This window comes from Suncus etruscus, chromosome 14 (assembly GCF_024139225.1).
Source record: "Suncus etruscus isolate mSunEtr1 chromosome 14, mSunEtr1.pri.cur, whole genome shotgun sequence".
In the NCBI taxonomy this organism is placed as follows: domain Eukaryota; kingdom Metazoa; phylum Chordata; class Mammalia; order Eulipotyphla; family Soricidae; genus Suncus; species Suncus etruscus.
Window position 1 is genome coordinate 73,501,063 of NC_064861.1, and position 23,972 is coordinate 73,525,034.

The 23,972-nt window shown below is 45.3% G+C and overlaps 2 protein-coding genes across 2 annotated transcripts in view; both read right to left on the bottom strand.

Moving 5' to 3' along the window:
* GCSH (glycine cleavage system protein H) overlaps positions 1-23,972 on the bottom strand; it is a 729,662-nt gene that overhangs the window by 535,478 nt on the left and 170,212 nt on the right. The window lies entirely within an intron of this gene.
* On the bottom strand, positions 11,310-22,485 carry MPHOSPH6 (M-phase phosphoprotein 6). Its single transcript, XM_049786288.1, has 5 exons — positions 22,429-22,485; positions 20,296-20,408; positions 14,658-14,748; positions 11,953-12,044; positions 11,310-11,598 (listed from the first exon to the last, which is right to left on the bottom strand). Exons 1-5 carry the CDS (start codon positions 22,477-22,479, stop codon positions 11,466-11,468), a joined length of 480 nt encoding a protein of 159 aa, XP_049642245.1. The 5' UTR covers positions 22,480-22,485; the 3' UTR covers positions 11,310-11,465.

Consider the following 23,972-nt stretch of genomic DNA (forward strand, 5'->3'; position numbering starts at 1 on the left):
TTGTGGGAGTCAACATGGGCCTTTTGGGAAACCATTTCACATAGGGTTTTTATCTGATGCAACAGAAGTAACTCTGGGCAGATGCCCATTCTAGAGAAGGGTCTGACGAAGGAACGAAATAGCTTAATGCTTGATGGAGGGAAATCTACCAGGCTGCATTGCTGTAGAGGTGGAAGGATGAAATCAAAGGAAAGCGATGAGTTTGGAGTATGTGATAGCAGCACAAGGCAGTCTCTCCCACAGAAAAGCAACTAGGTGGTGGTGGTGGTGGGTAATTAAAATTTCTTTTATTTTTGTTCTTCCCCCCAAACTTTATGAGGGTGATCCCTGTGGATCAATGTAAAAACAAAGCTGCTGCCAAATCCTGAGGCAAAAACCCAAGACTTAAGCTTATGATTGGTAACTGGAAACCAACGGTCAGGATGGTGTTTGGCTGGGACCACAGTGGAGCCAACCCACTGGTTCTTGTTTCACATGCTTAGACATTCTGTTGGAGAAAAGAGTCTGGTATGGACTCTTGCACCACTTTATTTATCTATCATGTTGCAAAATATGGAAATGACTGAAATGAGAGTGCCCCAGGCTCCCCTGGGAAACAGGAAGATCAACAAGCAAACTCCAGGCTTTTGTCCTCATTGATTTGTTCTTCTCCTTTCATGATCCAGCTAGCAAGATGCTGCCCCCAGGAGATTTTACCCACAAAGGTGATTTTGTTTCATTCCACTTTCTGGCCTTCCTCCAGTTTTCTTAATAGATGTGAGTCACAGCTGGATGCAATATGACCTCTCTCTGGTGGCCCCTGGTCCCTCTCTCCTGACTATGGAAAATGAACCAATACCCCAGAGAAGAACCAAAATTCAAACATGCTATTCTCTGGTCTCCGTATGAGTTTTATGTAAGTGCTGTTTACTCAAGAAATTCTCAGCACTAAACAGAGAACTATTACTTTCTTTTTCTTTTTTTTTTAACTTTTTTTTTTTTTTTTTTTTTAGTTTGTTTGTTTATGACTTTTGGACCACACCTGGAGGTGCTCAGGTTACTTCTGACTCTGTGCTCAGGAATTACTCCTGGCAGGCTCAGGGGACCATATGGGATGCTGGGGATTGAACCCAGGTCAGCTGCATGCAAGGCAAATGCCTTCTCCGCTGTGCTACCGCTCAAGGCAGCCCTCCCCCTTGTTCAAGGAACAAAGCAGAGGCTGAGAAACCATCAGAGAAACCAACCAGACCAGTGCATGCATGTCATTGCCATTGACATGATGTATTTGGGAGTGCAGGAGGGCAGTGAGGGGGTGCTTTTTATTTAGACAAAGCTCCCTGTTGTGAGATTATTGAGGAGTGAATCTTTTTCATGAATCCTAGGAGCTAAAAGTCTCAATTTCGCCTCTTTTCCAGGACACGAGTATCGCAAGCTAAAAGTATGCCCTGAATTATCATGAGCAACAAGGGAGCCTATCCAAGGACAGGTAATATTTTTGAGGGGTGGGGACAGGAAAAGTGACAGTCTCCCACAAACACTTCCTGCTGCTCTTCTTGTTTCCCTTGGAGATACATGGTCCCATGAAATAAATTTATTTTGTAAGCCTGATCCTTCTGCTTCGTGCCTTGCTAATGTGACTTGTACTATTTCCGTACAGACACTACAATAGACATTCTCTAGAGAGAAAGTTGCTTCTAGAATTCGCCTATGTGTAGTCACAAGTAATACTTATCTTCCCCCCACTTCTCCTCTTTTTCCCCCTCCTCCTTCTCCTCTCCCTCCCCCCTCCACCTCTTTGCTATCACCTTCAAGGCCCCCCCCCCCCCAAATCACAGTCCGGAATCTTCATGCATCCTCAGGGCTGAAGGATTCAGGGGGAATGTGTCCCCTGCAAGGGTTCCTAAGGGGATCTGGTGCAATTGTACTTATCCTGAGTACCCCCAAAGATCCATCCTGTTTTATTTCATGGTCCATGTTTTTTGTCTTATTTCACCCCTTCCCTTCATTGTTGCTGCTGTTTCTGTAGGGGAGACTTAGGGCATCCCCAATCCTAGCTGTGCTTTTCACATAATTGGAAGAAACTGGGGTGTTCTTAAGTGCACACAGGTGTCCACTAGGGGGTGCACATCTGACCCTGGTTCCACAAATCTTTTAATTTCTGAGCTCACAGGGGGTCGTATTCCCCACATTTTGAGGGGAAGTTGGGGCTAGGGATCATACACACTTGGCTGCAGTATAGCCAGAAATTGCTTGTGACTCCCTGGATTACAGACAGCAGAGTCACCAAAATAGTTTTTGATGTAGGAGGTGGTAATGGGGATGAACATGTGCCTGGTGTTGTAAAGCCACAAGGCTGCTCCCCAAGGTCTCTCTCCTCCTTTAGGACTGCTCAGGAATCTGCCCCACTGACAGTTGTTCCAGCCAGATCCTAGAGTTTTGTATCTTCCTTTTAGCTTCTTTGAGAAACTCCTTCTTCTAGTACTACCCCAGAGAGAAGACTGTAGACTCGAATGGAAGAAGGAAGACTAAGGAAGATTTGAGCCAAGCAGGGGCCAGAGTGGTGGTGCAAGCGGTAGGGCATCTGCAGTGTATGTGCTAACTTAGGATGGACTGCAGTTCGATCCCCTGGCATCCCATAAGGTCCCCCAAGCCAGGAGCGATTTCTGAGCGCATAGCCAGGAGTAATCCCTGAGTGTCACTGGGTGTGGTCCAAAACCAAAACCAAAACAAAACAAAAAAGATTTGAGCCAAGCAGATGGGAAGTACTAAGGGTGCAGGGTAGAGTGAGCACTTTTGGAGAGAAACTTAGATGAAATGGGGGCCACTTTGGGGGTCTCTCCCTGCCTCAAGATCAGGACTGCAGTTTGATTTGTTGTTTTGGATTCTGATTACTTGAGCCCCAAACACCTGTATAGCTTTAGTTTTTAGTTCTTTTGTTTTTTTTTGGGGGGGGGGGCACTAGTGGCACTCAGGGTTTACTCCTGGTTTTGAGCTCATAAATTGCCTTTGGCAGGCTCAGGGGTTCCTATGGAATTCTGAAGATTGAACCTGGGTCAATCTACCTGCTGTGTTATCGCTCTGGCCCACAGCACATTCTTGGTGTCAGAGCGAGAGGTAAAGCGGGACATTTCAGAGTTGCTTTAGTTTATGGGCAGAGTGTACCTCCCTAAGCATCCTATGCTGAAATCCTAGTCCCCAACATGGAGGTACTAGGAGGTGGGGTCCTGGGGAGGTGCTTTGGGGGTAGGATTAGCCCTGGGAGAAATAGAAAGAAGTTTTCTCCTTGCATGGGTTGGCACAACCCCCATGATTCAATGCAGATGGCCCCAGAACTCACCTCATACCTGGACCAGGGAGTACCATTGTTTTATTTATTTTTCATTTATTTACTTATTGTTTGTTTTTGGCCACACCCAGTGGCGCTCAGGGGTTACTCCTGGCTCTATGCTCAGAAGTTGCTCCTGGCAGGCTCAAGGGACCATATGGGATTCTGGGAATCAAACTCAGGTCCATCTGGATTGGTTACATGCAAGGCAAACACTCCACCACAGTGCTATTGCTCTGCTCCTTTTTCATTTTCATTTATTATTAGAAGTTAATGTTTGTCCTTGAAGTCACCAGGCTGTGGGGATTTTTGTTATGGAGCCTGAACTAAAATGCACAATCCTTCGTTCAAAATTTGATCTGATGTTCCATGGCTGGGATTTTCTTGCAGGTTGTTGAACTTATTTCTCTGAATATTATTTCTTTCATTATTTTATTAGTATTATGCCAAAAAGGTACAATATACATATTAATATAATAAACTTGAAGTGGACATAAAGTATGATAATAATGTTCTGATTCAACCACAGCCTGACATTTATTTTTTCAAAGGAATGTGGGGTTGTGACTTGATCCATACCTGGTGGCATACAAGGGCTATTCCTGGTGGTGTCTGGGAGGGGCCCCTTGGCAGGGCTCAATCCTATGCAGTGGCAAGTTATCAAACCAGGCTCAGCGGCATGCAGAACAAGTGACTTACCTCCTGTCCTATCTCACTGGTCCGTGAGCCTGACATTTAATCAACCCCATCCCCACCCCAAACCCAGGAACAACTGTCTTAGTGTATGAGAAGCCGAGGCCTGAATGAACTCTTTCTGGCTGGAAGCTGGATAGTGCTCAGGACAGTGCGGTTCAAGAAATGCAGCATTCAGGACAACATTGAAAGTGATTGAGAGTCTTGACCTCTGGCTAGGAATGAGTCTTTATCTCAGATAATGACATTCCTATCTCTGATTCTTTCTGATAAAAATCAGTCCTCCACCCCACTCCCCTTTTCTTCAAGCTAATAATAATCAAGTATTGCTCCCAAAGAACCAGGAACACTGCTAAATCATTTACTTGGGTTATCAGCTCAATTCTGATAACACTTTGATCTAGGTACCGTTATCTCTCTGGTTAGATAAGAGGCCAGCCTTAGAAAATGAACCTCCCAAAGGAACACATTCAATAATGGGTAGATTTTATTTTGTAGTAATTGTGCTCAGTTATTGACTGTGTTGAGTATGGAGAATTCAGGAGTCTTAAGCGCTCTCACTGGATTGTGTCACTCACTGCCCACACTCATTTCCTGCAACTTCTCACCACCCCTTGGGTTGAAACTTTCAGGCTGAGTTTAAATTCAGCTTCTGGCTTCAGAAAGGAGCTAAGGTGTGAGAGGGAATTCGTCTTGGGTTCAGACCTCAACTCTGCTCTAGATGAAGTAGGATCTAACATTTGTGACTCTGGCTGATAAACAGACTTTGCACCAGCAGACACTCCCTGAATAAATATTTCCTTTCTCAGAATCTCTTGGGTTTGGAAGCCAAGCAGGCACATTTCTTCAGCTATTTCCTGGAGAGCTTCTAGACAACTCTGCCTGGCTACTGAAAACTCCAGAAGTACCTTTGGGCCATATTTTGTAGTTCTGGGGGATTCTCTTTTTCAGGATACAGGATAAGGACCAAAGTGGAGATTGTTAAACAAGCAGACATATTTTTCTTCCAGGGCTTGAGAAACCCTAAGATGATTTTCCAGCCCTGTATTTTTCCCACCAACTAGCAGTTGGTCAGAGAAAGAAATTTGGCTGCAAAGGCCTCAAGGATGACTCTGGTTTGGTTTCCAAGTTCTGAATGTATTTCCCACACAGTCTGGAACCATCTGGGTGACTAGGGAAAACTGAGCCATAGGGAAAGATCTAAAGAAAAATCATCTCTCTTGGGGACGAGAGCAATAGCACAGCAGGGAGGGCAGTTGCCTTGCATGAGGCCGACCCAGGTTGGATCCCCAGGACCCCTCATGTTTCTGGAGGCTTGGAACCAAGGTGCCAATAGGCTCAGATTCTTCCACATGTCTTTCCTTCTTGGTTGTAAATGTCTGTGCATTGGACTTCATGGCTCTTCTTCTTATAGGGACCCCAGTTCAACTGGATTAGTACTTAACAAAATGATATTGTTTACCTAAATAATCTCCTTAGTGATTGTATACCCTAGTTCAAAGATTGAAGGGTGGAGGTTTAGGACCTCAACATTTGACTTTTCAGGTGGCAAATGCAACCCAAACGATAGCCATCATTTTGGGCAATTATTTGATCTTATTTGCTAATGCTGAAATATCTCGTCTTAAAGTCCAATATTTTTCTGACTATGTGTTTAACAAAGGAGAGTTGCATTTCTGTTGGTTCAAAAGCACAAATAGGCAAGTTCTAGGCTGTTCATTGTAGCATTACTGGGAAGACAGCCAAGGTGAACGTGACCTGAAGACTCTTGGGCTTCCAATAGATGAATTCTAGCAAGTTTGTACAGACATCAGGCCTGGAGCTTGGTAGTGGGTGCTTCTTGGGGTCAGGGAAATGGTTCCAAGAGTGGGAAAAACATCTTAGCATACAGGAGCCTTAGCACTAGGTTTGAACCCTAGCATTTCCGGGTCCCCTGAACCCTGTTTGGTGAGGTCTCCTCTCCGAAAGAGTGATACTTTGCAAGTAATGACCCACACCCACACATCATCATCATTATCATCAGTCTAACAATTAAATATATTTATTCCATGTAAATAAACTCTAAAAACAAACACCACTAAGTTAAGTCATTACCAGGCCTAACAGACTGTGGTTACCTTGAGTTAGGGGAATTGACACTGGAATGGGGTATCTGAGAGGTAATATTGTTTTAGATATAGATATGGTTGTTGCTTGCTTTGTGAAAACATAGAGTATTTTCTATGGCTGTATTCTACTAAAAATTTTGCAAAGAAAAGTGGCTAGCCACTAGTCATAGCTAGAACTCTGTAGATGGAAATTGCCACTCTACAGCGACATAATGGAAGCATCTCCGAGAATGATTTTTCTAAGTTCTACAGCACACATTTGTCTTAGGAGACTGAGGCTGGGATGAGGTAGAGAGAAGGGTAAAAAAGTGATAAAAGGCAAATAGAGAATGCCTCAAAGTACCAATGTGTTTAAATGCTACTTAGAGCTGTAAATACCCATGTATAGAGCATGTGCAATGGACCAAACTCAGTTCCATAATCCACTCAGCCTCCCAAGAGAGGGAAACTACAGAACTAACATTCCTCACTAAGGAAGAAAATGAGCATGCTCTGATTTCCACCACTGTGCCTTGGGTGGTAGAAACCAGAATCAATCATTCGACCAAATTTCTCACCTCCTGGGCATCCCAGGAGATATCTAGGTGTGGCAAAACTCAGACCTAGGCTGCACACGAAGATTAGGATGGATCTGGATGGCTGCTTGCTCAGACTTTGTGGCTGGGAGGAAGAAGTCACATGCTGAGAGACAGCATCTAGGGCTAGGGAACAGGCAGGAGTCCCAAGTTCTTACTCAAGAGTGATCCTGGATCACCACGGGGTGTGGCCCATAATTCAAAAACCGAAGTAAAAGAAAGCACAGACAAGAGGACTTTAAAGCACGAGGCCAAAGAATTTATTCCTTGAAAGAGAACCAGTACTGACTAATAACTAATAATCACAGACATGAGTGAACACTTGTTCTAATTGAAGGGCTTTGCAGGTATGAACTTACTCCTTAGGCTGCAACTCATACATGTTCTTAGTGGCTGCATGTATTTAGCCTCTAGTTTGTGAGTTGGCTGGGAAGAGAAGGTTTTTTTTTTTTTTTTTTTTTTTTGGTCACACTCGTCAGCGCTCAGGGGCTACTCCTGGCTCTATGCTCAGAAATCGCTCCTGGCAGGCTCAGGGGACCATATGGGATGTCAGGATTCAAACCACCAACCTTCTGCATGCAAGGCAAAACGCCTTACCTCCATGCTATCTCTCTGGCCCTGGAAGAGAAGTTTTAATGATGAGTAAGAAGTGCCTCCCTCAGATTGTGAAGTAGAGACAGATAAGTTGATCTCACACTGGGCCTATGGAGCCCTGGAAAGGTGCTCCACAAAGTTGCAACGAGACAGACTGAAGTTCAACACACACACACACACACACACACACACAGAAAAATTGGTTGACCTAGTACAAGAAGAGTGTGAGCTCCTCAAGCATAATTTTTAATCCTGGTGGCTTGTTAGAATGGTACCATTTTGTCCCTATCTAGAGAAATAAAAAAGTATTAAAATTAGTCTACCAGGCCCAAGGAGCTAATTGAGAGATTAAGATGCTTGTCATGCATCCCATTAACCCAGGTTAGATCCCCAGCACCATGTAAGGTATTCATGAGTTAGTCTCCACAATGTCCAATGCAGTTCAACAAATATCCACAGAATCTATTATGTATAAGAACCTATGACTCATGGGAATGAGAACAGGAAACAGAATGACCAGGCCATTTGGAGTGTATGGCCACATAAATGTACATGAAGGAATCATCTAGAACTTACGCAAGTGTAATAAATTGCCTCTTGTTTAAAGAGACAGAAAGGAAATAAACATGAAAGCTGAGAACCGCAGGGGCTCTGCCCTGCCACGGTGGTGTCTCATTTACCTATGACCTCCACAGTGCTATGTAACAAATAGCCTCCAAATGCCATGACAACCAAAGCCAGTATCACTCATCTAGCCTGTCAACGGGGGTCTGATGCAAAGGGTGAGTTCAGCTGGGCTGCTTCACTTGAATTTGCGGGTCAGGAGTTCTGGCTGGGGTATCTGTGCTTCTGGGTTTACTCTGGCTCCTAATTGAGCTACACTCAGAGAAGCAGAGGACTACTCCTGACAAAGTTCTCTGCGTTTATTTCCAGAAGTGCTTGGAGGACCATGCCTGACACGCTACTGCACTGCAGTCTTGTGAGATCTCTCCCTCTGAACATCTCTTTTATTTTCCATTTCCAACCTGCAGTCGTGGTGAGGCTCAGTGATGGGCACTGTGCCTGAGAACCCCCACTTGGAACAGGGCAGACTTGGGTGATCAGTTTGTGTGTGTGTGTGTGTGTGTGTAGAGCCAGCAGTGAGCCGAAGAGCTGTTTGTGTGTTTGTGTGTGTGTGTAAGTGTGTGTAGCCAGCAGTGAGCCGAAGAGCTCAGTTTGTGTGTGTGTGTAAGTGTGTGTAGCCAGCAGTGAGCCGAAGAGCATCAACAGAAGTCAACAGATCACAAACAGCCTTGCAGTTGGAGATATGAGAGTGGCATCTCCATGTGTGAGTGTTGTTGCATCTTATTTTGCAATACGACTTACTACTGCGACTCACAGGGAAGGCAAGCACATCTCCATCCAAACTGACATGAGATAAGGAGAGACATATACCACCCAGATCACCTAGACCTTGTCCCAGAGCAAGGGCAGGGCGATGGCAGCCAGTTTGAGGAGCTGCTGTTGTGCCTTGTACTTGCATGAGAAGATCCCTGCTTGAAGTCAGGATGAGAAAATGAAAATAGGTCTTGTCAGGTGAAGAGGAAAATGAACATCTTCCTAAAACGCCATTAAGAAGCAGCTGTTCTCAGGAGTTTCTTGAATCTACCATTAGAGCTGCCACATCTCCCTCCACAAATAGCCCACTTTGATCAAAAGTTCATCAACTGACACAAAGGGCAGGAAATGAGGTGGTTGAATATTCAGGAACAAAATGATGATTATCTGCCAAATTAAATTTGATATCCATTAGCCAATGGCATTCCATTTCCCTTCAGGGGATTTTGTCTCTGTGACATGAAGTGTCTGTCCATAATCAGGCAGCTTCACTGCAGTTAGCTGGACCATAAGAATCCCTGACCCCTTTCTGTAGCATTTCCTTAAACTGGGTGCATATTTCTCCAGAAGTGATTGAATGATTCTATCCTCTAGTCTGATGAGTAATAAGCCCAAGGATGGTGAAAACTGAAAACATCTCTGGACAAGTGGCCAAACAACTTTGACCCAGAATCCACAGCATCCAGACCAAGAAGGCAATCACATACAAGCAACAACTCATAAAGCTGCATACTGAGTCAGACAGTCTGACAGGCAGCTGTTATCTTCTGTGACCATCAAGAAAGTGAGACAGAAATTTCTCTAACAACTGGTCCAAAGAGTCAGGGTTTGACTGGTCCCCTAATTCTTTGAGGCCTCACACACCCAGTGCTAATTTGGATTCTGCTGTGAAATGACCCCTGGTAGTACTTGGAGTTTGAGGGCTCAGGAGAGGAAAATGAATAACTCAGTAACCAAATCAATGTGTAGGGGCAGAGATTCCTCAGATTCTGAGTCCAGATCCCACCAAATGAACTAAGTTCCAGGAGGTTGCAGATGGCTAAGCAATTTGACTTTGTTTTGGTGCCTCATGATTCTTTGGGAGGGCCAGGGATCAAATACCCTACCTACTGTGTTATTGCTTGGGCCCCTAAGCATTTTTACTTGAACAGCAATTTGAGTGGATCTTAAAGAAGCTTCGGGCCTCCCAGCTACATAACTTCATAGATACAGCTGCTTTAGGATGGGTCTGCATCAGTCAAAGTCCAGCCAAATTCAAGATTCCCTTGACTACCTAGATGTGATGAAAATAAAGGAGTAACAGGGGCCCGGAGAGATAGTACAGTGGTGTTTGCCTTGCAAGCAGCCAATCCAGGACCAAAGGTGGTTGGTTCGAATCCCGGTGTTCCATATGGTCCCCCGTGCCTGCCAGGAGCTATTTCTGAGCAGACAGCCAGGAGTAACCCCTGAGCATCACCGGGTGTGGCCCAAAACCCAACCCCCCCCCCAAAAAAAAAGGAGTAACAGGGGGCATGGGAGGGAAGGTTGGGGATACAGCTCAGTGGCAGAACACAAGTCTAGTACTACATGGCCCCCCAGCAGTGCTGGGTGTGACTCCTGCCCATGCTCCATCCTGCCCAAAGGTACTGAGATTGAACACGGCTTTCTACAAAGTCAAGCCCTGGGAGAATTGATAGAGGAAGGTCAAGTTCACAGTTTCCAGGCTAATTAGGGAGATGAGGCCATAAAGGCAGCAAAATCTGAAGAAAACTCTGCTCATTTAAAATAAGTTTAAATAGCCAGTATTTATTAGAACATTATTTAGGAACATATCAACTCACTCACCCACACACCACACACATTCATTCGCTTACTCTCTTCCACCTCCCTGAGTTTATATACTTAGTTGTACGATTCAGAGTAAGAGACTTCTGGGCTGTGCTCGAAGAAATTAGTAATTCCTTTTGATTTTTATATAGTCATTTCTTATGGTTTACTCTGACACAAAATAGTTTTGAGTTCCAATGTAAAATTCCAGTATGGAATTAGGGTAAAATTATCATTACCAAGTATAAGCGAACAGAAAGTTTATGAAAAGTTTTTTATTAAATAGATTTTTGATGTTCTTAATGGTAAAATACAAAGCCCAGTGGCATGAACTGACAGTGACTGTGACTTAGGAACACTCAAACCTTTCAGGCTTATGCCTGGGTGAGTTTCCATAGGATAAATTCTCATGACTGATTTCCAAGGACAGGCATAAATTGGCCTCACAAAATCCATAAGGTGAAATTTAATTGGGGTAGGGGTGAGGGCAAATTAAACCCTGGTGTGATGAGTCCTTCATTCCAGGCCAGAGAAAGGAGTGCTGTATTAACAAAAAGTAATCCAAAGTAACAAATCTTTTTTTGGATCACACCCGGCAACACTCAGGGGTTACTCCTGGCTCTCCACTCAGAAATCGCAACTGGCAGGCTCGGGGTACCACATGGAATGCCGGGATTCGAACCACCGTCCTTCTGCATGCGAGGCAAACACCTTACCTCCATGCTAAGTATCCGGCATCAAAGTCACAAATCTTGAGGAAGCAACCACGTACCTCAGAACATGGAAGCTTCCAGAAAAGTCCTTCCTCCATAGAAACTGTTAGACCAAGGATGTATGACATCCATCTCACGACTGTTTCAGAAACAGACGTGAAAAAAAATTACCCATTTCTTTACAAATAAACATAGCATTATTAACTTTAAGAGAAACTAAGGGAGTAAGTTCTCTCCAAAGGGCACCTCATTTTCATAAGACAAGACATCCCGAGCCATATCTTAAGGCACTGCTTCAGTCTTGAGGTTTTAAGAACATTTTCTTGGTTTTTACTGGTTTTATGTCTCCATTTTCATCTTCCTCATAATTGGCGCGGTCTCTCTTTTTGGCAAATTTTTTCCCAATGGTCCCCACCAAGGTCTCATATCTGTTAAAATGATATAAGAAATAGTTTTAAGTATCAAGGAAAAACCAAGGTCTGCCACGAATATAAAAGGAGGTTCTGGAGAGAGCAGAGAGGGGAGGGTGCTTGCCCTGCATGTGGTTAACTGAGGTTCTGGTATCCCTGATGGGCCCACAACCCAAGCCTTCCAGGAGTGACCTTAGTGCACAGACCTCCCTACCTGAAATATTAAACCCAGTAACACCAAATAAGCAAAGTCAAAATGACTGGCAGCCTGACTCTGCCCACCCTTGTCTGAAATTCCAGACAATGTTGTGCTGGCAAGAAGCCTGCGGATACTAGGCTCAGGTCTCAGAGCTGGTGCTTGGAGTCAGTTACCTTCTAGCCATTTCTTCATCAGACACATCAAGTTCTATGGTTTCTTCTTCGACCTCTTCTTTGTTCTTAGAGTTCATTTGACGCATTAGTTTCTGGGGGAAAAAAAAAACAACCCAAACCTATCAATGCTGACTGACAGGGCTGGCAAAGGCATGTGGAGATGTGGAGAGAACTTCCAAACATACTCAGTGGCAGAAAGATAGAGGCCAGACAAGCTCCAGATCTAGACAACATGTATAAGGGATTGTCCCAATATTCTAGTCTACAGGTGCTAACGTAGGCCATGCTTGAACTGAAAGTCTCCCACTCTCTTTTGTAACATGGTACAGTCCAGAATGACTTTTTTTCAGTGGAGGGGTGGGACGGCCAAACCAGAAAGGTCAGTAACACATGGGGCGACCTTCACACCCCAAATGCTCCCAGTGGGGGCTCATTCCTGCATCTCTTTTCTTGACAGTTGCCATTTGGTCATTTTTTTTTTTTTTTTTTTTTTTTTGTGGCGAGGGAAGGGCAGGGCAGGGGACTCCCAAAGTGGTGCTCATGGAGTCTATGGGTTGACTGCTTGGGCCTAAGGATGTGCTCTGGGGCCCGCAGACCTGGGCATCCCAGGCTACACGATGCTTGGGAGATTACGAGGTGCCAGGAATAGGTCCAGGGATACACCCTACTCCCCAGTACCTTCTTTATTTGATGAGGATGGAGTAATAAAGGGAAATAGTGGGGCAAGCACTGTTTTACCAGCATCGCAGACCAAGGGCAAAATTATTCCTGACAAAGTCTACTCTTTGCCTTCTTCCGGGTGTGGCAGAGCCAATGTCTCTCAGCACAGAAACATTTCCTGAGAAACAAACCCAGTCTCGAGGCCACCGGAAAAAAGGAATATGAAAACTGCATTCCAATAACATCCTGCTTATAATCAAGAGCTCTCTTCAGTGCTCTCTGGCCTGTTCAGAGCAGGCTGGTAGAACAAACTGTTCTCACATTTTCAGCCTGTCAGATCCAGAAGTCACAGAACAGCATAAGAGCACGACCTATCCCTGGGGTATGTGTGTGTGTGAGTGATGAAAACTTCTAATACATTCCCAGCTGATGCTGAGAGCTTGACAGTCCCTGCTTCCCATGTGTGAGACCTGTACTGGGGCGCTTGCCTACACCCGAGTCTAGGGGTTGGGTGTCCCACACTCACCCTCTCTGCTTCTCTCCTCACCTGCCTTCAAACCCCACTGGCTTTTCTCTTCCCAACCAAAAGCTTGAAGTATATCAATGTCAGGTACATGTCTATGCAAACGAGTGCTAGGGCCAGTGCCTTAGATGTGGCCAAGCCCTACTGAACTCCCCAACATGGCACAGTCCCAAGCACACAGGTGTGGCCCAGCAGGTCTCTGGCCAGCACTGCATCCTCAGGCTTTGTACCAAACCACCAGCACCCCAGTGAGTACCCCTGGGGCGAGAACTGTGTGCGATGGCCTGAAATCACCACCACCACCACCACCACCACCATTTATTATACTGAAATGGTGTCAAAAACAAATACCATCTTAATCATAGTACCCTGTTAATAGAAGAGAGAAAGGGAAAAGCACCCCATAATCTCAGCATCAACCCAGATATTCGGCTCGGCTCACTGTTCTCCAGGCATTCCTGGAGCAGCAGTTTCAATCAGCCAAGATGCCATTCTCAGGGACTTTTTGGGGGCCAGTGGGTGGGGCACTTAAAGATGTGGGGGTGCATGTGTCCTAGTGTCTACACTACAACTAGGTAAGTTGTAAAGGAAAGGTCCGGGGAGATGGTTGGAGGTCCTAAGAAGCCAGTCCCCATCATAGGCATTGAGACAACCAGAACTAAACTTGGCATCACATGCTTGAGTTTGCTGCTCCAGGGCTGGCCAAGGAGAGCACCACTGAGTCTACGGAGCAGTGTTTGATATAAGGTCCATGAGGACCCCCAAATTACTCTACAGAGTGGCCAGCTATTGTACTTTTTGTACCGTAAGTTGCACCCCCCAAATGATGGGGGAAATGTGTTACGCCCCCTTTATTGCGCAGACATACCACATAGTATGAGCAATCAGGTTAACACACTTTCACCATCACATATAGAGCTTTCATTTAAGACTATTTGATCGATGCTGTGACTTTTATTTTTGTCGTTTTCCTCGTTTAAAAACTATGCGTCTTATGGTCAGGTGTGTCTTATAGAGCGAAAAATATGTTAATTTCCACCAACAGCTCACTTATGAGGCGAACAGTTATTTCTTCATCTTCTGAAAGGATTCATTTAAGTCTATTTACAAGATTGGGTTAAAACCTGTCCAAGAGAAAGTCGAATTACTCAATTTCTAAGCAACCTTTCTCTTTTAGCAAAGGTACGTTTAGAGGCCAGAAACTTATTTTTCAGGATGGCATTATGTGAATAAAATCTCGACATTCTTATAAGAGACAAGAGTTGAAAATTCTAATAGTTACTGCGGCTCCATCGGTGAATGTATATTGCTCTATTAAATTACCTACTCAATTCACCATAAAACTAGACTGCTATGCCTGCAATTTCTTTAAATAGCTATGGCAGTATTTCAAGGCTTGTTATTTTCTATATAATGAGGGGAAATAGTACCTGGTGGTAGTGGTGGGGAAACCTAAAGCCAATTATTAGCAGAAAAAATTCAAATGGAAAATTTTACAATTTAGAGCAATTATATTTAATACCTCAACCTCGGGATTAAATCCTCTGAATGACATTCTTCCATAGAGAAGATCCTCACAGAACAAGAAACTCTGCTCTTCAATTATGCAACTCCTAGAGGAAATAAACTGGTATTAAGATCAAGTCTATTTACAATAAAACAGTGAATCCAAGTCAAGGTCCCAAATGAAACACTGATCTTCTGTTTCTCAGATACAGATTTTTTTCTCTTTTTCTCTCTCTTTTTTTTTTTTTTCGGGCCACACCCATTTGATGCTTAGGGGTTACTCCTGACCTAAGTGCTCAAAAATTGCCCCTGGCTTGGGGGGACCATATGGGAGGCCGGGGGAACGAACCGCAGTCCTTCCTTGGCTAGCGCTTGCAAGGCAGACACCTTACCTCGAGCGCCACCTCACCTGCCCCAGATAAAGATTTTTAACCTTACACAGCTGTCCACAGAATGTAGACAGGAATGTATGAAGAACCAGAACTTTCTAGGTTTTAAACAAAATTCCCTTGTCATCTAAAGTGCTCACCAACTTCCTCAGACCTGGGCTAAATCCCTGGAACCATACCTCCGGTGTGGCCAACTAGTTACTCGAGAACAATGAGTGTATTTGTGATTAACAATGAAGACTTTTAGACCAGGGGACTGGGGATGTCAGAGATCATTGGAAAAAAGGCAGGACGGGTTGGTGGTTAAGCCCAAATTAAAATCATGCTAAGCTTCTTCCTCTAGGAATAGCAAAACTGTGGCTGAAGTGGGCCAGTTGCCCCAGAAATAGAACATAGGCAAGGATGTTCAGTCCCCAAAAGGGATTGTCCTTAAAGCCTATATGTGGTGACTAGACGTGACACTAGATATTCAACCAGGTAGGCAGCCAGCAAGGCAAGTGGCTTTACTCCTGGTCCTATCTCTCTGGAGGTTTTAAGTCCCTATCTAGTAAACAGCCGTATGATATAAACCACACAAAGAAAGGCTTTAAACGTGGTCTGGGTAATTTTTGAACAATATAAAATGGTCCTTAAGCTTAAAGCTTAAAATTTAACCCTCCCTTTCAAAGGCCCTCTAGCTAGTGCTGCCAATACTTCCTTCTGACCTGTCTGTACACACAGAGCATGGATTCGGGCTCATGCGCTCTTTGAGTTTTTGCCTAGCCTTTACTAGTAGTCGAGATTTCCTTTATTGGTGCTAGATCTGCAGTGGTCCCAGGGATCAAACTCAAATTTTGCAAGCTGTGACAATTCCTTTTAACTGTTCAATCTTGTTCCTTGGCAGAGTGCAGGAGACTAAAAACAAAATCCCAAACCCACAATACCCTTCACCAATATCCTGAGTGAATCATCTCTCAGGAAAAGGGCCACCCCAGACAGGCATGCTCGCATTCTCTTGAGAGGCTAAATGAATCCAGGAAGAGGCAAATCTCAGGCCCCATCCCAGTCCTTCAGTGGCTCACCTTCGGCTTCTCACTAGTACAGGCCGGACCACTAATGGCAAAGGGAGCAGAGGTGCTTTGTAATTCAGAGTCCTCATTAGGAAAAGTAGAGTCAGAGAACAGGTGATGTATTTCAAACTCTAACTGCAGACCTGCCAGTATTTTAATGCCCCTATTTTCAATGATGAGCATCCATCATTTTCGACCGAACCCACATCAAGAAAAGGGTCTTTTTTCATCCATCTTGCAGAAGAGAACATTCTGGGTAGGAAAAAAAATTGCCCAGAGCCTCACAACAAAAGAGGACAGTCTCTCCTAGGGGAAATCTCCAAGGCGGCTCAATTTCCTCTCCTCCAGCCAAGTCGGCACTAATTGCCCCTTTGTTCTAGTCTAGGGCTGCAGGGGTGCTTGGGGAGCTCAGCAGGGCAAAACCCCTGGGGCAGGGCTTCCCTGGGGCAGAGGGAGCTCGCAAGCTTCAAGTCCAGCACCAGGAAGATACAGTTACCCTTGGAGCCAAGGGCAATGTGGAAGGTTTCCTGGAAGCAAACATGTTTCCATGGGTCTTGAAGTGTCCTTCCCCTGAGGAGAGGGTTAAATGGGAAAGATGTAAACAATACAAACGCTGCAGCCAGCCCAGTCTATAGGTCTTGGACCCACCCAGGAGACTCAGTTCTTACTCCAGGATGCAAGCAAGTAGCTTGCTCTAAGGCTGTGCCAATCTAAGCACAGAGGGTGGGAATCCTGGGACCCAGGAAGAGTAGGGCAGGGCAGGACATGGCTGCCCTCCTTCCCATCTCAGTACACAATGATTCTAGCCAACTGTTCTCACAATAACACAAACCCACCTCAGGACCGGCAAAGTCGTGATGTAATGGGAAAGTGACACCTGATAATTAATGTGCAGGCTTGGAAGATACATGTCAGTCCCCAGAGAGTGGACCCCCCCCCCCCTCAATAATCCAGATGACATCACCAAGCAAAGACAGACAAATGAGCAAGACAGAAGGGAGAAATTTGGAAATATTCAAAGATAAGGAAATGGACATAGTCAGCAAGTGATTACTTGATATACATGATCTCATTGACCTCTGGAACTGTGCGAAAAGCACTGAATCATGCCCAGAACACAAATAACCCAGACAGTTTGTCCAAGGCCTCAAGAGGCAGCAACTTTGTGGCCATGGCAATCATCCATCAACACTACTTTCTCCTTTCCCATTTACGTACATCTCAAGGTTAGATCCATTTACTACTCCAGCAGCTCTAAAGAAAACCCAGGGAACACCCCTCACCCTGAACTTCTAGAGATGAAGTTCCCACCTCCTCCAGCTCTGCCCACCTTATTACAAAAACCCTCTAATCTATTTCCTATTTGGAATTAGTCCTTCCCCTCCTGGCCTGAAGTGGAATTATCCACTGCATAAACGGGAAGATACTACACTGTCCCCTGGTGGCTTCTGGAGGTCCTGCCTGAACTTCCACACTCCTTGTTCCTCTCCCCAAACCACTCAGGGAGACAGACTTTTTCTGCCAAGTCAGAAGCAGTATAGAAACACCATCACAAAACCAAGATGCTAGCTGCTGAGTGACCTGAAAGGCAGTCATTTACTGCCCCCATGTTTTATCTTTTTTTTTTGGGGGGGGGGCACATCTGGTGACACTCAGGGTTTACTCCTGGCTATGTGCTCAGAAATTGCTCCTGGTTTGGGGAATCATATGGGACGTGGGGGATCGAACCGCAGTCTGTCCTAGGCTAGTGCCGGCAAGGCAGATGCCATACCACTTGTGCCACCGCTCCGGCCCCCCACATATGATATCTTAATCCTTAAAGATGTCTTTGGAAGGTGTTTAGATCATGAGGGTAGGATCTGAAAGTATTAGAACCTTAAATAATAAAAAAAAAAGCCCAGAAGCCACCAGTCACTCCTACCAAGTAAGGGTTCAAGGGTACAAGACTGACACTTCCCAAGAACAAGAAAGGAAGGACCAGGAAAACATAAACTTGCCACTGCTTAGTGGTCTTAAGACTCCCAGACAGTCTCCTTATCTGGGATAAATCCACTGCTTCTAACCTTTTCCCAAGCTGTGGCAGCCAGAAGGGAGAACTCATCAGCTCTAGGGAAGGGAATGGAAAAGGTAACTTTAGGAAAACTATGCTATATATAGTGAGGAAGAGCGACAAATACTGAACAGAGATAAACTGCATTTTCCCTGCTTTTAAATAAAAGTAACACCACAGGGGCTGGTGTTTGTCTTGCATGCAGGACAGTGGTTCGAATCCCGGCATCCCACGTGGTCCCCCAAGCCTGCCAGGAGCAATTTCTGAGTGCAGAGTAACCCCTGAGCGCTGCCGGGTGTGACACCGAGCCCCCCCCCCCCCAAAAAAAAGTAACACCACATGCCGAATACTTGGTGCAAAAATTTAAGCTCCTTCCTATAACACCCCCTTCCAAATACTTATGACAGCTGGAATTATCTTCTCCTTCCTCATGAATATCTCGTTTCCTCTGAGCAATAGAGAAAATCGAGCAAAACACTTTCCATGCATTCCTTCCATCGGGGAGGAATGTGGCCTATATTTAGAGGATTATCTGACTTCCCGGAAAAGACCCAGAGATGATCAGTGAAAGGAACTATGGACCGTGACTGGTTAAAAACAAATAAAAAATTCTATAAAGCAGAGAAAGGAAAAACACACAAGTGCCTGAAAACAATACACAGCACCTTTAGTCTGATACTTTAAGACAAACAATAATACAATAAGACAGAGCTTACTAGGAAAAGCATCAAGAAGTGATAAAGCCCTTTCAGAAAAATTTCAGAAATCTCCCAACTTTCTTAATCAAGCATTAATCCAATTCCAATTCTTTTTGTTTGTTTTTGGGTCACATCTTGGTAGCACTCAAGGGTTACTTCTGGCTATGTGCTCAGAAATTACTCCTGGCAAGCTTGGGGGACCATATGGAATGCTGGGGATCAAACTAGAATCAACTGCATGCAAGGCAAATGCCCTACTTGCTGTGCGATTGCTCTGGCCCCTGAATTAAATTTCTTCATAAAACATCAAATACTAAATGAGAAAAGCCTAGTCAGTAACCCTGGTTCCTAGAGTGAGTTGCTGAGAACTCTAGCCAGTATCCTCCTTGGGTTGTATCCTCAAGTATAAAATGGGTGGAATCTGACCACAGCCAGCACATACATTTACTACAAGGATTACTCAATTAAGAGATGTCAGCTTGGTTCCTGCACACACTGTAGACCAGGGGTCTCAAACTCGTGGCCCACGGGCCGTTTACGGGCCTCCGCACAACGTTTTGTGGCCCGTGCCAGCCTTCAAATATCGCAGTATTCGCAATTATTCGCTTACCGAATAATCACAATAAAAATCGCATTAGTAAGAAAAAAAATCGCATTAAACATTCGCATACCCCGAGCAGTTCCGTTCGGGGTATGCAAATGTTTAATGCGATTTTTTTCTTGCTAATGTGATTTTTTTTGTTTTTTTTTGGGCCGCACCTGGTGGTGCTCAGAGGTTACTCCTGGCTGTCTGCTCAGAAATAGCTCCTGGCAGGCACGGGGGACCAAATGGGACACCGGGATTCAAATCAACCACCTTAGGTCCTGGATCGGCTGCTTGCAAGGCAAACACCGCTGTGCTATCTCTCCGGGCCCACTAATGCGATTTTTTATTGCAAATATTCGGTAAGTGAAATCCCTTATGCGGCCCTGCTATAGACTCAGGAAGCATCAGCTAAAATAACTGGTAGTATAAGTAGCACAACTTTTAGTACTAAGGTCAAGAAACATGACTCCTGCCCAGTCTTTGAGAAGTTCAGCCCAGTTTAGAATTGTTCTGGGAATATTAGAGGTACAGAAAACACATCTGATCTTCAGGGCAGAATAAGACGAAAAACACCTTGCAGATTCTTATAGAAGAACCCCTGTTATTATCAGAACTGTGGACTAGATTCCTTCATTCAATGTTCAAAAGGAACAGTTACAAATGCCAAGGGAGGGCCAGGGAAAAAAATAAAACCTCCAAATATAACCTTTACAGGTTAATAATTTCAGAAAACTTTGCCAGGCTACCTAAAAAACAAAACAAAACAAAACAAAAAAACAAGTAACCATTTGGTCTGCCTTTCTGTTGCTGAAATGAGTAACTTTTACAGAGATTGCCCTTCCAATGCCTTGGGGGCCACCAACATCACCTCTAGACACCTACTCTTTCTCTTTCAGCTCTGGCAAATCCAGGTACCAGTGCTCTTCACTAATGATTTTCTTTTCTTCTTCTTCTAGTTGTTTCTTGGTTTCCAAGTCCAATCCCCTTTGCATGAACTGTGAAAACAAAAGCACAAGTGTCAGTTTTCCTTAGCCTTCATCCTTTTCATTCTGTGTCTCCAGTTTTATCTTAGGAAAGAATCAGCAATTTCTAGAATTTCTGGAATACACATCAGTAGTTTAGACTCTTTCAGCATTTGTTACTTAGGCATTTTCTGCCTGGCAGAGTAGTTACTTGTGAAGACCCAGAGCAAGCATTACTTGTCTGTCGGACCTTTCCCAACTATTCTGTCACCTGACTCTTGCCATATATAGTCCACAAAAAATATCTTTCACCACTTCAAAGAGAGCATTAAAACACAGTTTACTGCTTATTATGCTTCTTCTATGTGCTTCCCAATAGGCTGAAATTATTTATTTTTGGGATCACATCTGGCAGTACTCGGGATCGTATGTAGTGGCTGGATTGAACGCTGGTGATCTCATGCAAGGCAAGTACCTACTGCCTCTCCAATTCTGTGGCCAGGGTGAAATTCTCAAGAGCAGACTGTGCCCCTTGCTATTTTGTACTACTGGTAGTCAGGCTGTCCTTGAAGTAATTACCCAGTGATTCTCTAGGTATGACTTAGAACGGTCTTATTTTCCCACTCTCTTCTCTTTGCATAGTTCTCATTGAATCCAAACATCTCATTTTATCACTCATGTTTGCAACTCTAGGTGCAGGGTTGAATGGTCCTGATTCTAGAATACCAAAGAATGCAAAAAAAAAAAAAAAAAAAAAAAAAAAGCAGTGATTTAACTTGACAAAGACAAAGGGACTAAAAAAGAAGGTATCATCAATTATGGCTCTGAGACCACACGTCTATCATTGTAAATCAAATTTTCTCAGTTCTACACTATTAAGGCAGCAACAGAAAATGTTACAAGGCCCTTAAACAAGACCTTAAAAGTACACCGGCTTCCGAAGGAACAGTGCAAAAGAACTTTAAAAAAATCACAAATTATGATTTCTTCATACTAGCAGACCTTCCACCCCAAACTCTGTTCAGTAGGTCTTCAAATTTTGCTAAGACGCGTAAAAATGACATAGAAACTGTAAACGATGCTAACATTTCATTCATCCTTAGTCACAGTTAAGGCTGAGGCCTAGTCTGACCTCTCACGTGCAATGTTCAGGCACCAAGCCCCCAACATGATTCTTTCCTCTAAGAATTCTGGACCCTGGCAAGGAGCTGTCTATTGCTTTGCTTCCCTTTATAAGTAGTGTTCTGTGACCAACAGCAGAGATAAATAAGACTACCCGAGTTCAGAGCTCAAGTTCCACCCATACAGGCTATTCGCTGTGCTGTTCACATAGCGCAAGTTCCAGTGTTTGAGTGGCTGATCAGTTTCTGACCCATCCTTTGGGCTGTAAATGTCTGCCATCACTGTTTACTACTTTTCGGGTGGAGGGGTGAATCACACCAGGCTGTGTTCTGGGCTTATTCCTGGCTCCACTCTGAGATCACTATATATATATATATATATATATATATATATATATAGGTTGCTCAGGGCCTAGCTCAGGGGAACATATGCAGTGGCAGTAGTGGTACTTGCTTCCCAGGCGTTACTGGACTATCATTAACTCTCAGAAACTGCACTTTTGTTGTCGTCGTTTCCTTTCTTGTCTTCCTTCTGAACTCGTTTCCACCCCTCCATTTCATGTCTCGACTCCCCTCAACCCCAACCTCCACGTGCTCTCCTCTCACCTTTGCCCGATGCCACTTCCAGCAGAAGTCCCCCTAAACTGTCCAGCGGTTCCCCGGCGGACCTAACTTGCTGCTTACGTGGGTGACGCAATTGGGGCAGATTCGCGGGATTTGCAACTGGGCAGCCAGGTCAGAGACGCGGAGCAGGGCGCTTAAGTAAATGAATGGAGGCCGAGAACTGGGGAGGAGGAGGCGGTTCCGGGCCCTCGCGGGTACCCGACCCCCCATCTCCAGCCACTACGCCGCACCCCGACCAGGCCGGGGAGATGCAGTGTTCTTGCTCTCCGCCCAACTACCTCCCGCCGCCGCACCCTGGCATCCCCTACCTTCATGCGCAGCAGGTTCTTGGACAACTTGGTTTTGCGCTCGGCCGCCATGCTGGCACCTGCCGGGCGCATGCGCGCTGTACTGACACACTAATCACGGCGCATGCGCGCTGTTACACCCAGCAAGGCGCATGCGCGCTGCGCTGGGCGTCGCGTCGTCTTTGACGTCACGCGCGCGCCGGTCCGCCCGCGGGAGGTTCTTTCTTGGTCTTAGTCTCGCCGCCGGGAGCGCTCGCTTCACGCCGTTCTGGGCTCAGAGAATGGCGCTTGTCCGAACTCTAGGGTCGCAGGTTGGGCCGTGGCCGTCTGCCCCTTGGAGCATGCGGGCGACGAAGTGTTTCTGGTGAGACCGTCCCGCTCCAGCATCTCCGCACACTTACAGGTTTTTGACTGGAGAGGCGGCCATGGAGAGTCTCCCACACCATCCTGTCCCCGCGACGCAGTGGAGAAATTGGGGTACAGGTGTGCGGGAAGGACGCCGCCCACCCCAACCCCGCCCCACTGTCAGTCAGGTGCTGGGGGAACCGGGGAAGAGACGGCCTCGTGCTTCGGGGGCTTTGGAGGAAATTTTGGAAAGGAGTCGCTTTGGGGTACCTTGCGCCCCCCAAAGGCGTCATACCTCGCCCCCCAATACTGTTCCTACGATTCACAGACACCGCTTTTTTGGGTACCGCCTGCCCCAATTTGTCCTCGCGGGAGGGGTCTAATGCCCATTGCTTTGTTTAACTCTAGCTAGCTAGAGCTGGGGAAATACTTTTGTTTTCGGGTTGTCGTAGATTGAGGGGACCACCGGTAGGTTGGCACAGCCAAGGTTAAATCTAGGAGGGGTTCCACAGCGTATAGCAGATAAAGGCGTTTGCCTTGCATGGGGTCGACCTGGGTTTGATTCTTGCCACCCCCGTGTGGTCCTCTGAGCGCCTCCAGGAGTGATTCCAGATGACAGTTAAGAATGATCATCCTAGGGACCCGAGAGATAGCACAGAGGTAGGGCATTTGCCAAGCACGCAACCGATCCAGGACGGATGGTTGTTCAAATCCCGACATCCTATATGGTCCCTTCGTGCACGACAGGAGCAATTTCCGATCACAGAGCCTGGAGTAACCCCTGAGCGCCGCCGGGTGTGACCCCCCCCCCCAAATAAAATAATAATCCCTGAGCATAGCCTGGTGTGGTCTCCAAGCCAAACCAAAATATTTCCCAAAGCTTGGAGACTTTTTTTTTCCATAAGGGAATACTATAAAGCCCCTAAAAAAACCATAAAGACAGGAATGCATATATGGTTCTTAGAGCACTGTCTGGAATAATTCCTGTGTGCAGAACCAGGAGTAAACTCTGAGCACTACCTGGTGTGGCCCCAGAATCAAAAATAAACCAAAGAACCTGACAAAAAAAGGAAAAACACTTTATTAGAACCTATGGCAGAAGCAGTACTAAGAGGGAAGTTAATAGTAATACAGAACAAGAGAAATGATAAACAATTTTCATTACAGTTAAATTATCTGCAAAGAGCAAGAAATGCTACCAAAAGTCAGTAGTAGGGAAA

Bases quoted from the DNA above. Each gene is read 5' to 3' on its own strand.
- MPHOSPH6 (XM_049786288.1), bottom strand. From the start codon at position 22,479: ATGGCGGCCGAGCGCAAAACCAAGTTGTCCAAGAACCTGCTGCGCATG. The intron at 14,749-20,295 runs GTAGGTGTCTAG...TATTTCCTCTAG, and splicing joins CCAGAGCTGAAAGAGAAAGA to GAGTTGCATAATTGAAGAGC. The intron at 11,599-11,952 runs GTAACTGACTCC...TCATTTTAACAG, and splicing joins GATGAAGAAATGGCTAGAAG to ATATGAGACCTTGGTGGGGA.